The sequence below is a fragment of the Mustela nigripes genome, chromosome 2, assembly GCF_022355385.1.
Source record: "Mustela nigripes isolate SB6536 chromosome 2, MUSNIG.SB6536, whole genome shotgun sequence".
Lineage (NCBI taxonomy): Eukaryota > Metazoa > Chordata > Mammalia > Carnivora > Mustelidae > Mustela > Mustela nigripes.
The window spans coordinates 11,705,450-11,728,119 of record NC_081558.1 but is presented as its reverse complement, the minus strand read 5'-3'; the positions used below and the strand labels follow the sequence as shown (position 1 = coordinate 11,728,119).

Here is a 22,670-nt window from a genome sequence, read left to right as displayed (position 1 = left end):
GCGGCCAAGAGGCCAAGGCCCGGCTGTGTGCCGGAAGGGAGAAGCAGGACCACGGAGCCCACGTGGCGGCCGGGGCACCTGGAGGGTGGCCCCCGCGTCTGGCCCAGACCTCCTCGGGGGATGCGGGTCCGGGCCCAGCGGTACCGGGGCGGGTCCCGCAGCTCTTCCGGGACCTTCGGGCCTCGGCGGGGGCGGCGGGGGGAGGAGGCGCGGGAGGCTGGGGCTCGGAGGCGCGGCTCCGAGGCGGGGGCGGGGGCGGGATGCGGGAGAGAACACCCACCTCGCTCAGCCTAGGATCCCCCTCCCTCCCCACCCGCGCCGTGCCCTTCCTCCCGCGCTGCGGCTGAGCCTGGGCTCGGCGCGGGGGAGGCGGGGGGCATCCCGGAGGGGATCCCGCCCCCTCCCCCGGCCGCCCCGCGCCCCCGCACCCACGTGAGCGCAGGGCCAGCCGGAATCCCACCGGCCGCACAGCGCGTCCCGGCTTCGCGCCGGTGCCTCCGCCGTCCTGTCCCCGCGCCAGCTCTGCGCCGTCCCTGGCGGCTTCCTGCTGCTCCGGCCCGGCGCTTCGCCGGGCTCCGGCACCTGCATCCGGGCGCAGCGAGCAGGCCGAGGCGCAGGCGGGCCGCCCCCGCCGCTCCGGGAGCGGGTGAGTGGGGACACCGCGGCTCCTCTCGGCCAGGGGCTTTGGGGTCGGGGCGGGCGGGATCCGAGGCGGGCTTGGTCCACCCTGGGGTCAGGCGGGTGGGGCGCCCCTGCGTCCGCGTTCCCAGCTCTCGGCCGCCTTTGTCTCTGCTGCCCCTCAGCATGATCGCCGCCGCTCTTCAGATCGCCTTGGTGAGTTTCCTACCATCTTAGCCATTCATCACCTGTGGGCTCATTACCCATCTCCCTCCTCCTCATCCTATCTCTCTGACAGTGGCCTCAGTTCGTGGGCAGGTTTCCATCTCTGTGCGTGATGCTTCCTCCATTTCCAGGGCTCTGCTCCCACCCCCATCAGGGTGTTTAATTCCTCCAACTCCGGACAGACTGATTGTGACTGAGACTTTGGCCGCCGTTACACCGGTGGTGGGTGGGAAGTTGTGTGTGGGCTGGTGGTGGTGGTGCTGTGTGTGTGGGAGGCTGAATTTATGAGTGGCTCGCCTTCCTAGAGAGGTATGTGGGCTGGGTGCTTAAATGTGGGAAGGAATTTGAATGTCTGAAGTTTTGTGTCTGGAGTCCCAAGTTGTGTGTGTGTGTGTGTGTGTGTGAGAGAGAGAGAGAGAGAGAGAATGAGAGAACTCTGTGGCTCTGGGTGTATGGAGTTTCATTTAGGGAGAGGAATTGTTCAGGGTCTTGAAGGTGTGTGTGGGGTTGTATGTCTGATGGTGTGCATGAAAGTGTGTGTGTTTGTGTGTGTAGGGATTGTATGGCCGACACTGCAGGAGTGGGGTTGCATTTCTGAAGGTGTGCATGGGCTTGTGTGTCTGAAGAGCTCTGTGTGTGTGACTGTATGTCTGTGCGGTGGTATTTGTGTCAATTGCACACAGAGGTGTGTGAGACTGTGCGTTTGGAGCTGTGCGTGATATGTTATGTATGTGATTTCTCTCCTCTCTTTCCTTCCCCCATTCACTCCTCTGGCCAGCAGAGTGTTGAGATAAAATGTAGAGGAAGCATACATTTGCCCACTGAGCTTGCTTTGGTTTTAGGATGTAGAGGCCCTTCCTTTCTTTCCTTTGGCTCCAAGGGAGGGGTGGCCATCCCATCTTATTGCACCCCAAAATCAAGGGTGGGGAAACAAGGTGGGAGACCCATCTTGAGCTCCTGCAGACTGGGGACACTTGAAGGGCCACTTCCCAGACAGCAAGTCTAAAAAAAAAAAAAAGAAAAAAGAAAAAAAAAAAAGAAAAAGAAAAAGAAAACAACAACAAAAACCAGGGTCAAGAGAATGCCTAGGACCAGGAGAGACTGAGAGACTGGAAAAGAGAGAACCCAGGGTTCAGTGTTTGTCTCTGCCCTCAGCTGTGTGTCTGTTGGGTTTCTGCTTTATATCAACCCCAGTTAATCTCTATTTTGTGCCCACCAGGCGCTGTTCTAAGCGTCATGTGAATTGGGCCAGCCAAGCCCCACAAAAGTGACCAGTTCCATCAAGGTGGAGGGAGATTTGAAATAAAGAGCTCAGGTATGCTCTTCTGTTAGGGCAGGGACTAGCAAATTTTGTCAGTGAAGGGCTAGAGAGATTGTACTGTGGCCCACACACTCTCTGTCCCAACACCCCTGCTCAGATGTTGTAGTATGGAAGTAGCCATAGGCAACACGTAAGAAATGAGTGTGGCTCTGTGCCAATAAAATTACTTATACAAGCAAGCAGTGGGCTGGCTTTGGCTCTCAGACTATGGTTTGTCCATTTCTGCAATATGCTGTACTGCTTCTTGTAAGGAAGAGAAAGGAAGGAGACAAAACTAGTTCTGGACCCTTTGTGGCTAGTTGGGATCTCAGCTGAATACTACCTGGGGACCCACAGGTAATTCTGTGCTACTGCTTGGTGACTGGGAACATGCATTCTAGAGAGAGGGAGGAATTATGAGTTTCCTGTGTAGTCTGTGGTTCCAAATCTGGGATTTTTCACTACAAGGTGAGAATCAGTGAAACTATGGTTTCAGTGATGGACCCAACTGGGGTTTAGCATTGAGAATGGGGCTTGGACCTGGAGGGAGCAGGGCCTGAAGAGTAGAGGCATGTGTCCCATGCTTTGGATATGGGGGACCAGAAAAAGGCAAGGAAGACGGTGGCCCCAGAAAAGTGACTGCACAGCCAGTGGCAGAAAAAAAAAAAAAAAAATATCCAGGGGTCTACTACTGGTGGAACTGAGACTTCCCTCAGACTCCCATATTCCATATTCCCTGACCTGGGTGAAGTTCAGCACAGGAACAATATTGGCTTGGAGAGTTTTTTAAGAACCAAATAAGTCTGGTGTATTTGTCAGGAAACAACACAATAGAAAAGCAGAACTGGAAAGATATGAGCAAAGTTAAGGGGGACCAGTAAGCATGGTGTAGTAACACTCAGGGACCAGCAAGAGTGGGGGCGGGGAAAGGGGCGGGGCCACCAGGGAGGAAGGGAGGGAGGAGGACAGGGCCAGAGCCTTGGCTGAAACAAAGGATTGTATTTCTTTTTTAGTTGAAACATATTTGACATGTAACATTGTATAAGTTTAAAGTGTGTACCATGTTGTTTTGATACATGTATATATTGTAATATGATTGTCATTGTAGCAATAGCTCCTCTATCTAGTCAGGGCAGCCAAGAACTCCCAACAGGGAAAGGTTGGTCTCTTCAACAGGTGTTGGGAAAACTGGATAAAAACATATAGAAAATGAAATTGGACCCCTATTTTATACTACTCAGAAAAATTAACTTGAAATGGATCCAAGGCTTAAACATAAGACCTGATACCTTAAAACTCCTAGAAGACAAGGTAGGGAAGAAGCTCCTTGACATTGGGCTTGGCAAAGATTTTTTGCATGTAACACCAAAAGCATAAAAAAAAAGCAAAAATAAACCAGTGAGACCACATCACACTAAACACTGCACAGTTAAAGGAAATGAAAAGGCAACCTACAGAATGGGAGACATTTTTTTGTAAACCACGTATCAGATAAGAGGTTAATATCCTAAATATATAAAGAACCCATACAACGCAATAACAAACAACAATCTGATTAACAAATGGACAGAGGAACTAAATAGACATTTTTTCAAAGAAGGCATCCAAATAGCCAATAGATACACAGGACTGACAGGAGACTGAGGCAGAGGAATGCAACCTTGGCTGAACAGGGGTGTGGCAGGGAGAATGCTGCTCCCACTAGCCATTCTGCTGCTTCCCACTGGTCAGACCAAAAGTGGAGCCAGTGGGCAAGGAATCTTGGGCAGTGTGGTCAACTGTTTGCCTGAAGTGAATCTACAGGGTCAACAGAATTCCCAGGTTGCCTGGAATATGGACACTATCACACTTTTTTTTTTTCCCTGTGAGATCATTGCAGGCCAGTCTGTCTATCGTTCAAGAATAGGATGTCCAGTGCCCTGGGCCCATGATACTTTTAGGGATCCACAGAAATGTTTTAACTTATTTTGTATTTTATTTATTTATTTTGTTTTCATTTTTTTTAAATCAGAAGAAACAATTACACTTTTATTTTTTTTAATTTAATTTTATTTTTTCAGCATTCCAAGATTCATTGTTAAGAACTACACTTTTAGATCAAAGAAAATGGTTTAATGTATAATGTTAGGTGAAGTTCACATATCAGAAACTCAACCATTTTAAAGAGGCATCAGTGGCCTTTAGGACATTCTCAATGTTGTGCAACCATTCCCTCTATCTAGTTCCAAAATACTATATTCATTTTTGTAACAATTCACTTGTAAAAATATAATTTAATATTTTAATATAATGTATATATTTTAGTGGAGGAAGGAGTCCACAAAAATAAAAGTTTTTCTGGCTCATGCTACAAGCTGCCTGATACATGTAACATGTTTCATTGGTAAAGGATAGGCAGGTTTTAATTTTTACATGCATTTTGTTTAATGTGCATTAAAATATAATTTGCATTTCAAGTAATGATCTCTTTTCCATTTAAGAGATATTTATTTAAATAAGGTTACAGGTTAGAGAGGAGAATGGAGTTGGGAGAAATTGGAAGGGGAGGTGAACCATGAGAGATTATGGACTCTGAAAAACAATCTGAGGGTTTTGAAGGGGCGGGGGGTGGGAGGTTGGGGGAGCAAGGTGGTGGGTATTGAGGAGGGCATGTATTGCATGGAGCACTGGGTGTGGTGCAAAAACAATGAATACTGTTATGCTGAAAAGAAATAAAAAAAAAATGGATCTTGAAGAGCCACTGGGGTCAAGGATTGTCAGCATTTCCTTCCTGAGGGATCCCACCTACAGCCCCTCTGCTCACTCATGCAGGGCACTTGTATTTACTGGGCACTCACTGGTTGCCAGGCATTTGCTGATTTTGTCATTGTGGAAAGGCCACTTGTTAGCACTACCAGGCCAGACACCAAACCATATTAATTTGGGGGGGCTAACACCAGGATGCCTTGTCTAGGGCTCTGCATGCAGTCGGTGCTCAGTAAAGGCTCTCTAGTTTGATTTGTGTGCTGGGACAACTCCCAGCTGCTTGTGAGGATATGAAATAAGGAGGGCTCTGGAGTCAGGGATGGCAAAGGTGTCCATTACATTGTGGTCTCCTTCTCCTTCATGTCTGGGAGCGGATTGTGGAGATCTGGACCCTTTTCTGCCAGGATTTAACTCTGAGCCCCAGGCAGTGTTCTCAGGTGTCCCACCATGGGCACATCCCACGTGGACAGGTGGACATGGCCCCTCCCCTGGTGTTTGGATTCTGAGTTCCTCCTTTGTCCACCCTTTCCCCTGTCCCCACAGCCACCTTCTGTCCTCTCCATTACCAGAAAGCCCCTCTGTCCCCCGCAGATAGACCATGAGCAGCCACGGGAACAGCCTGTTCCTGCGGGAGAGCGGCCAGCGGCTGGGCCGGGTGGGCTGGTTGCAGCGGCTGCAGGAGAGCCTGCAGCAGAGAGCACTGCGCACGCGCCTGCGCCTGCAGACCATGACACGTGAGCACGTGCTGCGCTTCCTGCGCCGGAACGCCTTCATCCTGCTGACCGTCAGTGCTGTGGTCATCGGTGAGCTGGCTGGGAGGGGCAGAGACCTCAGAGAAATTCCCTGCACGCACATATCATCACTCCACCCACTCATTCTCACCGGCACATGCACTTGGCAACACCCACCGCTTTCCCCCGCATAAGGACATATTCACACAAATGGGGCCGAGTGACCCAACCCATTCCACGAGCCCTTCTTTCGGTTCTAGGAGTCAGCCTGGCCTTTGCCCTGCGCCCGTACCAGCTTACCTACCGCCAGATCAAGTACTTTTCTTTCCCTGGAGAGCTTCTCATGAGGATGCTGCAGATGCTGGTGCTGCCACTCATTGTCTCCAGCCTGGTCACAGGTGAGAGAGCCCAGGCCAGTGTTGGCCTCCGAGACCCATCCTGCAGTCCCGACTCAAACCTGGAGCCAAAGCTATGGCAAGCATGGGATCACCTCCCTATCTTAGAACCTCAAACATGAGCCCTGCGCCTACCCCGAGTTCTTGCCCAAAGCCTAGATCTTCATCAGACTCAGGTTCCAGTCCCCATATGACCTATGCCACTTATCTCAGTAACTTTACTGCACTTTTCTGTGTAGAGAAAATACCAGCCTGCATCCAAAGGTGAAAGAAAGACTGTGATAGGGCTGCCGGGGAAGATAGAATGGCATCAAGGGCCAGGGGGTGGGATTGGGTGAAAGTGTTTGAGATGAAGGTGACGGGATGGTGGATGGGGGCCAGGGTAGAAATAGGGATGAGTTATGCAAAGGTTGAAAACTTTTTTTGTAAAGGTCCAAATAGTAAACATTTTCAACATTGGGGGCCATATGATCTCTGTCAACTACTTAGTTCTGCTATGGTAGTGGAGAAGCAGCTGCAGATTCATCTGTAAGCAAATGTGTGTGGTTGTGTTCCAATAAACCTTTATTTACAAAGACAGAGAGGGGGCCAGATTTAGCCCCTAAGTGGTTGATCGCCAACCTCCAGATTTTGGGATGGGGATGAAGATAAAGGACTGAAAGAGTGGTTTCTTGGGTTGGGTTTCCCAGAAGCAGAGCCTAAAATGGGGATATTTGCACAAATGATATATCAAGAGATAGCATTCAAGAGAGACCCATGAGGAAGCAAGGGGAGCAAGATGGGGCCGGGAAAGAATCTAAGCAGAGATGGGTTCAGGAGGAGGCCGGCCTCTCAGCCTTATCCCATGGATAACTCTGGAGCAGGAGAAAAGCTACAGAATTGTTCTTCCCAACTCTGCCATTATTTGAGTTAAAGGAACTGGCCTTCTGAATCCCTGTACCAGGCAGCCTTTGATTTTAGGACTTCCCTGGGGTATTTCTGGGCAAAGCAACTTTTGTTCTGCTGAGGGCCATTCTCCAGAGAAGGGGGCCACACAAACTGTTGGGAGCCAGCAACGCAATAGCTGAAGGGCAGTTGTGTTAGCCTGGTAAAGGGCTTTTGGAGGGAGCACCAAAAGAACTATTTCTCACAGATAGGGTACAGTAAGGTGGGCTGGAGGGAAGTATAATATTGGGGTCAATAGTAGGATGAAGAGTGGAATGAAAGTGACATTATGGTGTAACAGGCATAAATGGAGGGTGGGGTGGGAGTTGGAAAGTTCGGCTTGAAGTAGAGGAAGTTTAGTGAAGTGGGGCTTGGGATGAAGGATGGGGTGGAAGGAGTATTTGGAAAATAGAATAGGGGTTGAAGACTGATAAGAGGGGTCAAATGATGGCAGCGTGGGTGCTGGGGTGGGGTGCAGAAGAAGATTCTTGGTAAATTCTTGTTGAGCTGGTGGTATGAGGGAAATAGAGCTGATGATTGGGAGAGAGGGTGGTGGGGTGTGGATGATGCTGCTCAGGGTTGCACCACCTGTCCTCCAGGTATGGCATCCCTGGATAACAAGGCAACAGGGCGGATGGGGATGCGGGCAGCTGTGTACTACATGGTGACCACGGTCATTGCTGTCTTCATTGGTATCCTCATGGTCACCATCATCCATCCTGGGAAGGGCTCCAAGGAGGGGCTGCACCGCGAGGGCCGCATTGAGACCATCCCCACAGCTGATGCCTTCATGGATCTGGTCAGGTGACGTCCTTTCTAATTTTGATGGGAACTCTGGCCTTAGATGCAAGCAGCCATACTCAAGGAGAGACAAGGTGGCAAGGAAATACTCAAGGGGACAGGCTGATTCAGCCTGGAAATGCAACACCCAATTTGAACCTAGTTCATTGATACCCATTTAATGTCCTGGAGCCTTGTGCAAATCCTGAGAGTAGCTGACTCCTAGGGTAGGATCTTTTGGACCTTAGGCTCTGGAGGCTTTAGCTGCATCTTGAAATGAGCTCAGAACAGGTGGTATTTGGTGTTTCCAAGCTCCTTTTCTTTTAAAGAAGCTAAATTTTGCCAACCAGAATCAAGGCTTATCATGGTTTTTCCCTAGTCACTGACTTGGAGGAAACCCACATCTGAGGTCCACAAGTTATCTGTGTTTTTTGAGGCATCACTGGCACATGTGTGTGAATTGAAGTCTGAGGTAGCATAGGGTTCTATGGAAGGGCTTAGAGAGGCATGGATTTGAGGTCCATCTGCACCCCTTTTGAGCTGTGTTGCTTTGGGTAACATCTGTAAGTTCTCTCTGTGTTGGTTTCTTTGTGCATAAAATGGGGACCTTGGTAGTGCTTACTTCAAGAATTATTGTTGTGGGGACGCCTGAGTGGCTCAGTTGGTTAAGCAGCTGCCTTCGGCTCAGGTCACGATCCCAGCGTCCTGGGATCGAGTCCCACATCGGGCTCCTTGCTCAGCAGGGAGCCTGCTTCTCCCTCTGCCTCTGCCTGCCATTCTGTCTGCCTGTGCTCGCTCTCTCCCCCCTCTCTGATAAATAAATAAAATCTTAAAAAAAAAAAGAATTATTGTTGTGTTTAGATAAGCACTTAGCTTTAGATACTTTAGATAACTTTAACTTTAGATAAGCACTTAGCTCAGTACCTGGTCTAGAGTAAGCATTCACTTGTTGGCTGCCACTATTATGGTTGGTATTATTGCTATTTTTCTTACTATTATCACCCTGGACTCCTTCCCAAGGTCTAACCACCTCCCTTCTTCTGATGTTTTTCTGCAGAAATATGTTTCCACCCAACCTGGTCGAGGCCTGCTTCAAACAGGTCAGCGGGAAGTGCATGGTGTGTTCAAGGAGGTTTGGGGGGGGGGTAGCTTGATGCTGAGTGAGTGGTCCTGGGGTGAGGGACGGGAAGAAGAGCATGCCAGTGCAGTGGGAAGGGGCATTTGGAAGAGTCTTGGAGAAAGAATGTACCTCCCATTGGTGAAATGATCAAGGGAAGATAACAGAAAAGGACTTAGGCCAAGAGCTGCCTGGGGATGGTGCTGAAGGAGGAACCAGGGCATCTCACCATAGATGACTGAGGAGAAAGTTTCCCAAATCTCTCTGAACAGGGAGCTTTGTAAAATGCAGACTCTTTCCTCATTCTTCCATGCATTGGTTGTTCACTCCTTTATTCATGTATTCCTTCACTCGATCTTCTATGCATTGGTCAAGTCCTCTAAATAAGACTATCCAGGGGTAGCAACCAGGAATTGGTGTTCTAAATAAACTTCTTCAGGAGATTCTGATGAATTGATTTTGGCCCCAATCTCTCCATATTTCAGTTCAAGACACAGTATAGCACGAGGCTGGTAACCAGGACCATAGTGAGGACAGAGAATGGATCTGAGCCAGGCACCTCCATGCCTCCCCCGTCCTCAATGGACAACGGAACTAGCCTCCTGGAAAATGTCACCTGGGCCTTGGGCACCCTGCAGGAGGTGCTGAGCTTCGAGGAGACTGTACCTGTGCCTGGCTCAGCCAATGGCATTAATGCCCTGGGCCTTGTGGTCTTCTCTGTGGCCTTTGGGCTGGTCATTGGTGGCATGAAACACAAGGGCCGAGTCCTTCGGGATTTCTTCGACAGCCTCAATGAGGCTATTATGAGGATGGTGGGCATTATTATCTGGTAAGTGCTGGGTTTTGACAGGGCTGACAGGTGATGGCACATGGGAAGTGTGGAACCAGGACTGGGAAGTCAGGCTGTGGGGCAGCTGCTCAAGGGGCTATTGGGCCATTTTGCCAAGGTTATTCATGTATGTATTGGTTGATTTACTCATTTATACATTCACTCATAAACTCATTCACAGACTCATCCACGCATTAATGAAGCCATTGTTTGACTGACTGATTGATTTACTCACTCTGCCGTGTATTCAGTCAAGCTCATTCTTTGGCCCACTCATTCATCTCTGCATTTGTTATTCTCCTATTCACTCCCTCATGTATTCCCTGCATTTATTCACTTAACACACTCATTCATTCACTCACCTGATCATTTGTGTCTCATTTGCTCATTTCCTTATTTGTTTATCCACTCACTAGTTATTCCTTAGTTGATGCATGCGTGCATCCATTTTACCATTCTCTATTCCTTCACCAATTTCTTTACTCATTCAGCAGAACTTTTCCTGGGTTAACTGTCTAGAATGCAGGGATATGCTGAATTCAGCCCCTGTCCCCAAGAAGCTTATGAAATTTTGGAGGAGACAGACACATCCTAGAAAGTATATTACAAGGTGGAATGTTCTATAGCAAAGGGGTGTTCAAAAAGAGTTGGGAACATGAAGAAGTGAGCAGCCAAGGAAGGGATATGGAGTGAACTCTGCCTGGTAAGGTGAAGAGGGAGTTATGGAAAAGGTTGCCTCATAGTTGGGTCTTGAAAGGCAAGTGGGAACCCAATAGGACAGGAATGGAGAGAGGCTGTTCAAGCAGGGAAAGAGAACATACAAAGCCTGCAGGAACCTGAGTTGGCTGGAGGATGGTGGGGAGTTTAGGGAGGTAGGAGCACAGGGTAAGTTGGGAGTGGTGGTGCAAGATATTAACAAGACTGTCCAGGGCCAAACTGGGGAAGACTTTGTACCTAATCTCCAATAATTAGAAAGTTGCATAGGGGACTAGAGGCCAAGTTTAAAACTTGGAAAAGGAGCTGAGGGGGGAGCTTATCAAGGATAGGCAAGAAGACTGACAAGATGGAAGCTCAACTGTATTGGAAACCATAAACTTATAGAGGTGTTGTTGGCAGAATTTATCCAGATGTGCTGGCTGGGTGAATATAGAAGGAAAGAAGCCCCATGCAATTGACCTAGGGTTGAGGAGTTTTGTGGAGAATGAAGAGGAAGGATGATGATGAGGGAGCTGGGGAGGGTGTTCACAGAGCAGGCAGAGAGGTAGGTGAAGACTGGGAGACAGCTCAGCAGCCTCCCATCTGGTCTCACCATGAGCCCAGCTGAGCCCAGGGGAATACAGATGTGGCCAGAAGAGTGCTCCACATCCGCCTTCCCACCACCTCAGGGTGGGTCTCATTGTTTCTGACCCAAGCTATTGTACCAATTTCCCAAGAGGTCCTGGCCTCCTCCTGCCCTCCAATGCTTCTACCATGAGAACCACCAAGTGTAGTCTTCACTTTCTAGAGAGGAGTAACGCAGAAGCCTGGTGATGGGTGAATGAAGGCACCACTGGCAGGTGCCAGTGTCTCATCTTGCAAGACTAAGATGCGCTGGTTTGTGGGGAGCACAGGTGAGCCCCTGATGAACTCACTCTGTCTCCTCTCACTTGTCACTCCACAAACACTGTCTTCTCTCTTCTCCTTCAGCACTTGTAGCTCATGCTCATCTCAGGGTCTTTGCATGGTGCTTGCAATGCTTCTCCTTCAGATAGATGTGTCTCTTCACATCGTTCAGGCCACTGTGTGAACGTCACATCTCCAGGGAGGCCCTTCCAGACCACTCACACTGGTGCAGCACACTGAGGGACTCTATGCAGCTCGCACCATCTGAAGTTTTTAATTAGGCATTTCTATGTGTATTGCCTGTTTTCCCCATTAGAATGTACGTGCCACAGGGGCAGGGACAGTGTGACTGGAGCAGAGTAGGTGCTCAAGAGAGTGGTCGAATAAATAAATGATTTGATAAGACATGTGGTTTGGGATGTCTGGGGGAAATTCAGGTGAAATAACTCAGGGTCAGTGAGTGAGTGAGAATATGCACTTACACGAAAGAGAACAGGGGCATTGAGGTTACACATTTAAACAAACAGAGTTGGAGGTGGTGAATAAGGGAAGTTTGAAGGCCAGTAATAGGGGATGTTTGGGCCACATCTAGAGAAAGAGTCCCAAGAAGTGACTATTTGGGGAGGGACTTGAATGGTGGAGTGGAGGAAAGCGAAACCTTATAAGAATGTATGCGCTGGAGTTGTAGGAACTTTCCCCTGCTGTTCTAGGTGTGATCTGTGGGTGAGTAGGCAGAGGCAGTGGGATATGTTTATGGGGTCCATCCCTGTTTGTCAGTATGTGGGGAAGTTTTGGGCAGAGTAGGGTGCTGTATGATGGGCACTGCCTGGCTCTAAGGTCTTATATGGGCAAAGCCTTGGGGATGCCAGCTCTGAGGTTTAGGGGAAGTCATGAGGGCACTCTGACAGGTGTCTGGCTTGGCCTAGGTATGCACCTGTGGGGATCCTGTTCCTGATCGCTGGGAAGATCCTAGAGATGGAGGACATGGCTGTCCTGGGGGGTCAGCTGGGCATGTACACCCTGACCGTCATTGTGGGCTTGTTCCTCCATGCTGGTGGTGTCCTGCCCCTCATCTACTTCCTCATCACCCACCGGAACCCCTTCCCCTTCATTGGGGGCATGCTGCAGGCCCTCATCACTGCCATGGGCACATCTTCCAGGTATGGCTTCATCCCCCACCCCCAGCACTTTTCTGAGGTTCACTGTCAGTTGTTCAAAGGCCCTCCTAAGAGTCCTGGCCCTCAATCCCCATACTAAACCTCATCTGAGCTATGTGGTAATGTCAGTGGTTCCTGAAGGTCTGCAGGCCAATGGATACCTGGGTGCTTATCTTTGTCCCAAACGGGTTCTACTGACCTGCTTTCCACATTTTCTATTTCTCTATTTTATGTGGAGGAGAACCAGCTGCCAATTTGAGGTTAGGACCGAGGTGCTCCCTATTCTGTGTCATTTTCTAGCTCAGAGTCTCATTTCCCCTCAAAGTGGTCTCTGGGAGCTCACTTGGCTCCTTTCTCTTCCTTCCCCCTTTTCTGTGGTTTTATAGGGTTAGTAAAGAGCTTCCCTTTCCCCCGTCATCCAAAATCAAAGCGGTTTGAGAAGTATCACGAGAGCCAACTGGATGGAAGAATAATATCATTGTTATTGCTCATAATGCTGCCTGGAGAATGCACCTTTTGGTCTTTGGCCAATAAGATTGATGCCATTGTAGCCCAGAATGACACTCACCTGATCACCACAGGGTTGGATCCCCAGGGGCCTTCTTTTTGAGATCAGGCTTCTCACTGCATGACATCAAGCTGACCAGACCACATGTTTTGTGGTTAGGCCAACTCCAAGTGAGATGTCCATTCCTTCAACTAAACTCCCCAGTCAGTTCGACTGCTCTTCCCCTACTGTGGAGTGGTGGGGAGAGAGACCAGGAGGGTTAGTGTAGCTGATGTCGCTGCCTGAGCTACATGAGTGGGATTAGGGGTCTATGTAATACTTCTCTTTTAACCCTGAGGGTGTGGGAGGTCAGTAGAGCCCTAGTCCTTTCCTTTCTGGGAGTGGGAAGTTCGCCAGTGGCATGAATAAGTATCTAGTAATTAGCTTTAAGCTGTTGCCTTTAAGTGGGTCGAGAGACCTTCAACCTAGGGGACTACCATTGCCATGTGCTTCTTGCATCATGAAGAGCCCTTATTCCCCATGCACAGTTACCAACCTCTGAAATGTTATGCTCCTGCCATCCTCCCCTTGCCCTGGCTTCCACCCGATCTCCCAGTATTCTCAGCAGAATCCCTCCTTTGGCCCATGGCTACTCCAGTCCCTTCCTGCCACTCCCCATTCTCAGCCTCCAGGGTTCTCTCCCCTAGCTCTGCAACACTGCCTATCACCTTCCGCTGCTTGGAGGAGGGCCTGGGTGTGGACCGACGCATCACCAGGTTCGTGCTGCCTGTGGGGGCCACTGTCAACATGGATGGGACTGCTCTGTATGAGGCCCTGGCCGCCATCTTCATCGCCCAAGTCAACAACTATGAGCTCAACCTGGGCCAGATCACGACCATCAGGTGAGGTGATCTTGGGTGGGATCTGCCAGCAGGTGAGATCTAAGAAGTCGTTAGGTTGGCTAGGGGTGGAGGGAGACTCAGCTTCTTGATGTCAAGGGAGGCTTTGAATGTTGGAGGGGGGATGTGGGAAGACCCCAGCTACCCATGCCAAATGAGGCCAAAGATGAGACTGTGAAACCTGAGGCTATTAGGAACTGGCCAGATGTTTCAGTCCCATCTTCTCTCACATGCTATGGTGGGAGATACCTTTGCCCAGTGTTTTCCAAAGTATGGCTTGTGCATCCTAATAACCTGAGACTCTGAGAAGAAGGATGGATCCCTGGGTCTCATTACCCAGAGGTTCCATATGGTCATTTTAAATATAACGGCAAACTTCACATCCTTCATGTCTTTGGTCCAGTGTCAACTGCTTAGGGAGGTGTTTCCTGAATATTCTATTTAAAGTGGCATGGTTTGGACTTTCATAGGCTGAACTGTTTCTCTATTGCACCCTCTGCCTTAGTATATGTTTTAAGTATTCATCTTGTTTATTGCCTGCCTCCCCCACTAGAATGTAAGCTCTGTTTGGGCAGGGAATTTCTTTTAAGGGAGTTTCTATTAGGTGTCTAGCATGTAGTAGATGCTCAATAAATATGAGTTGAAAGAATACATTTATTGAAGGCTGCTTTTTATTTTCAGGCACTTAATTTAAGATGTTCCAGGGAACCACCTCTTCCCTTCTGTTGTGCCCTTTCTCACTCTCTTCCTCGTCTTCTCCTTCCCACCTCCTGCCTTCTCCCTGTGTGTGTTCTCTCTTCATGTACAGTATCACGGCGACAGCAGCCAGCGTTGGGGCTGCTGGCATCCCCCAGGCAGGTCTGGTCACCATGGTCATTGTGCTCACATCGGTCGGCCTGCCCACTGAAGACATCACGCTGATCATAGCTGTGGACTGGTTCCTGTGAGTGTTCTTCAGGCCCTGGTGCTATCTTTCCCCAACCCCATCCCCGCTTTCCTTGTGAGACCCCTAACCCGTGAGCCCTCATTCCAGCAAGGACAGAGTTGTAGAATTTTAGAGTAGAAGGAAAGTCTTGGAGAATACTCCAAACCATGGCCTGTAGATCCCAAATCCCATAGAGTTAACCTGGGGAGTAGGGTGGGGGAGGAGATGAGCAATGGGGGCTTTACCGATGAGCCTGAAAAGCCCTTGTACCTGGAGAAGTCACAAAAAGGTGATCCATGGGACAGAGCTGGCTTGCAAATTTTTGTTGTTTTTAGTTTGTGTTTTTAATATTTAACTTCGAAAAACAGAAGGCTTACATTAAAAAAATCTGGACTTTCTTCCCATTTAGGAACAGTCAGGGGATCTGAGTCCCACTTAGACAGGGTCCAGGCTGGCCTGATTTGCTCACAGTTGTTACCTTCCTCATCCTGTATGCTGTTCAGCCCACAGCCCCTAATTTTCTTTATCAGATGTTTACATCCTTAAAAAAAATAATTGCAATGCTAAGATCACATGTGAGTTTATCAGAGTTGATACAACCTACATCTGTTAGGAGGAAGGGAAACTGAGGACATCATGGGGGAGGCGCCTGCTTGAGGTTATGTGGTTGTGGATGGAGCATGAGCCCCACATCCCAGACACAAGGAACCTCCCATCCTGATGCACCCTCTCCTCCATGAGCTCTTCAAATCTCAGCTAACAGTGGCTTCTCTCTCCCCACCCTTCCCCAGTGACCGACTTCGCACAATGACCAATGTCCTGGGGGACTCTATTGGAGCTGCCGTCATTGAGCATTTGTCCCAGCGGGAGCTGGAGCTGCAGGAAGCTGAGCTTACCCTCCCCAGCCTGGGGAAGCCCTACAAGTCACTCATGGCACAAGAGAAGGGGACGTCCAGGGGACGGGGAGGCAACGAGAGTGCCATGTGAGGGGCCCCCAGCTCTGCCGCTCAGAGAGGAGGGAATAGGGCTGGGGTGGGGGCGGGGGGGATGTCCTAGGGAAGACCTGCTGCTCGAATGACTGTGCACTAAACACACATGTTCTGTCTGGCTTGTTTGGTGGAAACCGAGATAAAGGAGCAGGGACGAAAGGATGTCCAAGGCCTCCATTTCTCTCTAAGTGCATGGGGAGAACTTGTGGAGGGCAGTGAGCAAGGCAGGGAGGAAACTCTTCTCCTGGGACTGGGGGTGAGGACAGCTTCGGGTCCCACAAGCTGAGGGGTCAGCTTATGTTATTTATTTTCTCAAGGAGTGGTGGAATTGAAAGAGGTAAAGGAAAACTGCCATTTATTATAATAAAACAATATTCATGATCTCCGTGTTGGGGGTCCCCATGACCTTCAGTGATTTTCTAGGACACGTGGAACTTGTAAAAGCTGTGATGCTCACATTTATGACTTACTGCAGTGAGAGGATGCAGATTAAAATCTGCAAGGACAAAAGTTGCCTGGGGCAGGGTCCAGAAGACACCAGATATGGGCTTCCAATTGTCCCCTCTGTGGAATCCCATGGACGCCCTTAATTCTCTCAGCAATGATGTGTGACAGTACGTATGCCAGCCAAGGAAGCTCAACTTAGCCTTGGTGTCCAGGATTTTTATTGAGGGTTCTGTCTTGTAGGCATGGAGTGCTTCAGCCCCCACAGAAGTCAAGTGAATATAGTCTTGTCCAGGGCCCCAGGTGAATAAAAACAGGCATTCACCATAAATTACACAGTCAGCATAGACAACCTGGCACAGCGCAGGGCCCTAGGTTACAAAGACACTTTTATCAGGGAGGATATTCCAAGGACTCAGATGTTATTTCCTGGGAGCTGATCAAAGGCAAGTCCTTTCTCTGGACTATGTAGGCTTTGAGTACCCCTGGCCCTTCCAGTTAACCCTTTACTTCATACACCCATGGCTGGTAATAGAGGAAGCAGCTTCCTATAGGGATGAGTAGCAGCATCTTGTAGTCCTAACTCTTGACTCCGGAAACCAGTTGGCTCAGACACCCCTGCTGACCTCAGGAAGCTCTGTGTCTCCTTACTATACAGGCAAGTCTAATGAATCAGGTGGGACATTAAATGAGACCTTAATAAAACTGGGGGAAAGCCCAAGTAAATAGAGAGTAACATAATTCCAGACATCATGGGTATAACTTAACTCTATAATCTTTTTGTCTAGGGAACACAATATTAGCTTTTTCTAAATCAAATAAACTTCACTTGAGCACCTAACTCTCTCAAGGGGGAAGGGACATTCCAACACAGGTCTGTTTGGGGATGCCTCTCCCCATTCTTTAGGATCCCAAGAGAACCCTTGAGCTATGTAAATTGGAGAATGTGGAAGAAGGAATCCAAGAATTCTTTAACTTGTTTGCAGTCACCATGGAAACATTTATGCCAGTGACTGGAAAAGTCCATGCAAAGGCAAGATGCTTATAGAACATCCTACTCCACATTTGACTCTTGGGAGATTTGCCTGGGATCCCAATCTCAAACCAGAATTTCTGCCTCTAGCCCATGGTCTGTGTCAGTAGAAATCTCCTGTGGAAGCAGGGTGTATTAGTTTGCTAGGGCTATGATGACAAAGTACTACAGACTGGTGGCTTAAGCAATAGAAATTTATTTTCTCATAGTTTTGGACACAAATCTTTGACTTGATTCCATTCACATAACCTCAGAAAACATCTAAATGAGTTTGCAAGGTGACATTTACCAATTAGGCACACATCTTATCACCTTGGATATGTCTATTAAAACATGAGATTTGATTTATTTTTCAAGAAGTCCAAACCATCACTGAAGGTTACTGAGAAAATAGCAGGTTCTATTCATATCAAGTTAAAATTACTAGTTACAAAATGAAAAAAGGAATCTACAAGGGAACCTGAAGAAAAATAGAGGGCAGGGAAGAACCAAGGAAAGTCTTTCTTGAAAACATGTAAAATTAGGAAAAATAAAAAATATTGCATGAAGGAAACTAAGATTTGTGGTCTTCAGTATCGTGTGCCCAGGTACTCAGGAGAGTCCTATAATGGTCCTGATGCTGAGAGGCACCACCTTCCTGAGGAATGCAGCCAGGGCCCCCATCATGTCCCTGTTCCTCAAGCTGTAGATGAAGGGGTTCAGCATGGGGGTGACAATAGTGTACATCACTGAGGCCACCAGACTTGTCCTGGGAGATGAAGTCACTGCAGAACTGAGGTAGACCCCAAGGCCTGTGCCGTAAAACAAGGAGACCACTGAGAGATGAGACCCACAGGTGGAAAAGGCTTTGTACTTGCCCCTGGTTGATGAAATTCTCAGGATGGAGGAGAAAATCTGAGAATATGAAAAGAGGATTCCAGAGAGAGGAAAAAGACCTAGGACAATAGTCACAAAATACACCACTATGTTATTGATCAGGGTGTCAGAACAGGAAAGCTTCAGGACTTCAGGAAGATCACAGAAAAAGTGTGGGATTTCCATGTTTTTGCAGAAAGACAGCCCCAAAAGGGTCAAGGTCTCGAGCAGGGATCCCATGACACTGATGCACCAGGACCCCAGGGCCAAGAGCCTGCAGAACCTGGGGTTCATGATGACTGAGTAGTGCAGGGGGTGGCAGATGGCCACAAAGCGGTCATAGGCCATTACGGTCAGAAGTAAATTGTCCAGGCATCCAAATACAATGAAAAAAAAAAATTTGGCTGAGGCATCCTTCATATGTTATGGTTTTGTTCAGAGTCTGGATGTTCAGCAGCATCTTGGGGATGGTGGTGGAGGTGAAACAGATGTCAGCAAAGGACAAGTTGGAGAGGAAGAAGTACATGGGTGTGTGGAGGTGGGAGTCTGAGCAGATGGCTAGGAAGATGAGCAGGTTCCCAGTGAAGGTGACCAAGAATATGGACAGGAACAGCCCAAAGAAGAAAGACTGCATGTTCAGTTCCTCTGAGAATCCCTGGAGGAGAAAATTCCCAACTCCTGTTTGGTTTCCTCTTTCCATGAGGCTACTGGGTTTGCCCAGAAGGAGGAAAAAAGCAGCACAAGATTCACTCCAAATAAACATTTCCCCGAATGATAGTAATTTCCTTAATCCAAACTCAGGGGATTCATGAAATCATTCATTTTGACTAATGATTGGCCTTCATTGCTGACAAATTATGGTTACCATTGTTACCTGGAAAAATTTTCTCTAAGATCAGTGGTTCTCAAATTGTGATCCCTGACTAGCATCATCAGCACCACCTGGGAACTGTGTTGGAAATGCACATTTTTCAGGCCCACCTGACCTAATGAACCAGACACTTGAGGTAAGGAGCCAGCATTCTGTGCCTTGACAGGCCCTCCTGGGGACTCTGGTGCACACCAGGTTTGAGGAGCCTTGCTCTAGTGCTTGTTTTCATCCATAAGCAGTCATCCTTGATGCCTGCTCTTGTGCTTTCTGCTCAGTGCTTGTGGGAATGGAGAATTCTTGAATGCCAGGCAAATCTTCTAATCTTTGTCAGGTTCTGTCATTGTACTGCCTTTCTGTAATTTCTTTATCTTAGATCCTCTGGACCTTGCGTGTTCCTTCTGCTAAAAAACCCCCACCAATATTATTATTTTTAATCATCATTTATATTTAATTTATAGTATCAATGTCCCTATATAATTTCAGCAAAAATAGAATTTATAAGTATAGTGTCCTAGGGTTTCTCATTTACTTATTTATTTATACATTTAAAAAATTATTTTCTAAATTCCAGTATAGTTAACATACAAACTTAGATTAGTTTCAGGTGTACAATATAATGATTTAACAATTCTATACATGTCTCAGTTCTCATCATGATAAGTGTACTCCGTCATCTCCTTCACCTATTTCACCCAATCCTCACCCACAAACGACCAGTTTGTTCTCTGTAGTTAAGAGTTTTTTGTCTCTTTTTTCTTTGTGTGTGTGTGTGTGTGTAGTTTTTATTTAAAATCTAGTTAGTTCACTTCTCCAATGAAGACATACAAATGGCTATCAGACACATGAAAAAATGTTCATCATCACTAGCAATCAGGGAGATTCAAATTAAAACCACTTTTGATCTTGATGAAGTCCCAAAGTTCATTTTAGCTTTTGTTTCCTTTGCCTTTGGAGACATATCCTTTTTTAAAATTATTTTTTAATTTTTTTGAATTAATTTATTTATTTTTAGCGTAACAGTATTCATTATTTTTTCACCACACCCAGTGCTCCATGCAATCCGTGCCCTATATAATACCCACCACCTGGTAGCTCAACCTCCCACCCCTCCACCACTTCAAACCCCTCAGATTGTTTTTCAGAGTCCATAGTCTCTCATGATTCACCTCCCCTTCCAATTTACCCCAACTCCCTTCTCCTCTCTAACTCCCCATGTCCTCCATGATACTTGTTATGCTCCACAAATAAGTGAAACCATATGATAATTGACTCTCTTGACTCTCTAAGTCAAGAAATATGCTTGACTTACTTCACTCAGCATAATCTCTTCCAGTCCCGTCCATGTTGCTACAAAAGTTGGGGATTCATCCTTTCTGATAGAGGCATAATACTCCATAGTGTATATGGACCACATCTTCCTTATCTATTTGTCTGTTGAAGGGCATCTTGGTTCTTTCCACATTTTGGCGACCGTGGCTATTTCTGCTATGAACATTGGGGTACAGATGGCCCTTCTTTTCACGACATCTGTACCTTTGGGGTAAATATGCAGGATTGCAATGGCAGGGTCATAGGGAAGCTCTATTTTTAATTTCTGAAGGAATATCCACACTGTTCTCCAAAGTGGCTGCACCAACTTGCATTCCCACCAACAGTGTAAGAGGGTACCCCTTTCTCCACATCCCCTCCAACACAAGTTGTTTCCTGTCTTGTTAATTTTGGCCATTCTAACTGGTGTAAGGTGATATCTCAATGTGGTTTTAATTTGAATCTCCCTTTTATTTATTTTTTTACTCTTTAAAAATATATTTTCTTTTTTAATTTAAATTCAATTAGCCAACATATGGCATATCACATTTTTGATATAATATTCAATGATTCATTAGGTGCATATAACACTCAGTGCTCAACACATCATGTACCCTCCTTAATGCCCATGGCATGGTTACCCCATTTCCCCTCCCACTTCCCCTTCTTAAATCCTCAGTTTGTTTCCTGGATTCAAATCTCATATGGTTTGTCTCCCTCTCCGATTTCTTTCACTTTAGTCTTCCTCCCTTCCCCTGCTGTCCTCTGTAGTATTCCCTATGTCCCACACATGAGTGAAAACATGATAATGGTCTTTCTCTGACTGACTTATTTCACTTAGTATAATACTGTCTAGCTCTATCCATGTCGATGTTAGTGATAGATATTCATCTTTTCTGTTGGCTTAGTAATATTCCATTGTATATATGAACATCTTTATTCACATATCTGTTGAAGGACATCTTGGCTTTTTTCCACAGTTTTTTTTTTAAAGATTTTATTTATTACACACACACACACACACACACACACACACACACACACACACAGAAAGAATAAGCAGGCAGAGTGACAGGCAGAGGGAGGGAGAAGCTGGCTGCCCGCTAAGCAAGGAGCCTGATGTGGGACTCAATCCCAGGACCCTGGGATCATGACCTGAGCTGAAGGCAGTCACTTAGCTGACTGAGCCACCCAGGCACCTCTCTTTCTACAGTTTAACTATTGTGGACATTGCTGCTATGTTAATTGGTGTGTTAGTTCCCCTTCTTTTTTAAAAAATTTATTTTTTATTTATTTCAGCATAACATTATTCATTATTTTTTCACCACACCCAGTGCTCCATGCAATCCATGCCCTCTATAATACCCACCACCTGGTACCCTGACCTCCCACCTCCCACCCCTTCAAAACCCTCAGATTGTTTTTCAAAGTCCATAGTCTCTCATGGTTCACCTCCCCTTCCAATTTCCCCCAACTCCCTTCTCCTCTCTAACTCCCTATGTCCTCCATGCTATTTGTTATGCTCCACAAATAAGTGAAACCATATGATAATTGACTCTCTCTATTTGACTTATTTCACTCAGCATAATCTCTTCCAGTCACGTCTCTGTTGCTACAAAAGTTGGGGATTCATCCTTTCTGATGGAGGCATAATATTAGTTCCCCTTCTTTTCACTACATCTGTATCTTTGGGGTCAATACTCGATACCACAATTAAGGGGTCATAGGGTAGCTCTATTTTTAAAATCTTGAGGAACCTCCATACTTCTTTTCAGAATGCCTGTACCAACTTGCATTTGCAATCATGGTGTATACATGGATATTTAATATATGATAAATTTGCATTTCAACTTAATTGGAAAAGATTGAATTGTTGATGGAAGTTGGCACAAATTGTATTCCACGTGGAAGGGAGTGAAGAGCTTCCTTATCTCACATATCTCATCAAGAGGAATAAACTCTCAGTTTAGGAGTAATCATTCCATTTTAGATGCACATCTAGAAACCCACATTTAAAATCCAGAGGTGGGCCAGCCATCATAATTAAGGTTGAAACCTTAGAAGTAAGATGATAGATATATTTAACTGAAGAAAATTTAAAACTATTTTATGGTTAAAAAAATACCTAACTACAGACAAAAGTTTGATATCCAGGATCTATAATGAACTCCTGAAACTCAACACACACAAAACAGACAATCATATCAAAAAATGGGCAGAAGATATGGACAGACACTTCTCCAATCAAGACATACAAATGGCTATCAGATATATGAAAAAATGTTCATCATTACTAGCCATCAGGGAGATTCAAATTAAAACTACATTGAGATAACATCTTACACCAGTTAGAATGGTCAAAATTAGCAAGACAGGAAACAACATGTGTTGGAGAGGATGTGGAGAAAGGGGAACCCTCTTCCACTGTTGGTGGGA

General features: G+C 47.0%; 2 protein-coding genes across 5 annotated transcripts; one reads left to right on the top strand and one right to left on the bottom strand.

The window, feature by feature from the left end:
• The first annotated feature begins 505 nt into the window (after nucleotides 1–505).
• Nucleotides 506–16,104, top strand: SLC1A6 (solute carrier family 1 member 6). Of its 4 annotated transcripts, XM_059389253.1 has the most exons (11): nucleotides 506–646; nucleotides 2,063–2,158; nucleotides 5,480–5,691; nucleotides 5,880–6,017; nucleotides 7,538–7,742; nucleotides 8,776–8,818; nucleotides 9,321–9,664; nucleotides 12,193–12,426; nucleotides 13,618–13,812; nucleotides 14,618–14,752; nucleotides 15,526–16,104. In XM_059389253.1, exons 3-11 carry the CDS (start codon nucleotides 5,487–5,489, stop codon nucleotides 15,719–15,721), a joined length of 1,695 nt encoding a protein of 564 aa, XP_059245236.1. In that variant the 5' UTR covers nucleotides 506–646; nucleotides 2,063–2,158; nucleotides 5,480–5,486; the 3' UTR covers nucleotides 15,722–16,104. The 4 variants fall into 4 exon arrangements, with proteins under 4 accessions (XP_059245236.1, XP_059245233.1, XP_059245234.1 ...); XM_059389250.1 differs by lacking the exon at nucleotides 2,063–2,158; XM_059389251.1 differs by lacking the exon at nucleotides 2,063–2,158 and having other exon boundaries at nucleotides 5,432–5,691.
• A 95-nt stretch (nucleotides 16,105–16,199) lies between these two features.
• LOC132011101 (olfactory receptor 7C2-like) lies at nucleotides 16,200–19,437 on the bottom strand. Its single transcript, XM_059389255.1, is given in 3 exon segments — nucleotides 16,200–17,813; nucleotides 17,816–18,451; nucleotides 18,453–19,437. Coding segments are annotated over 3 exon segments (1,062 nt in total). The 5' UTR covers nucleotides 18,819–19,437; the 3' UTR covers nucleotides 16,200–17,753.
• Nucleotides 19,438–22,670: the final 3,233 nt, after the last annotated feature.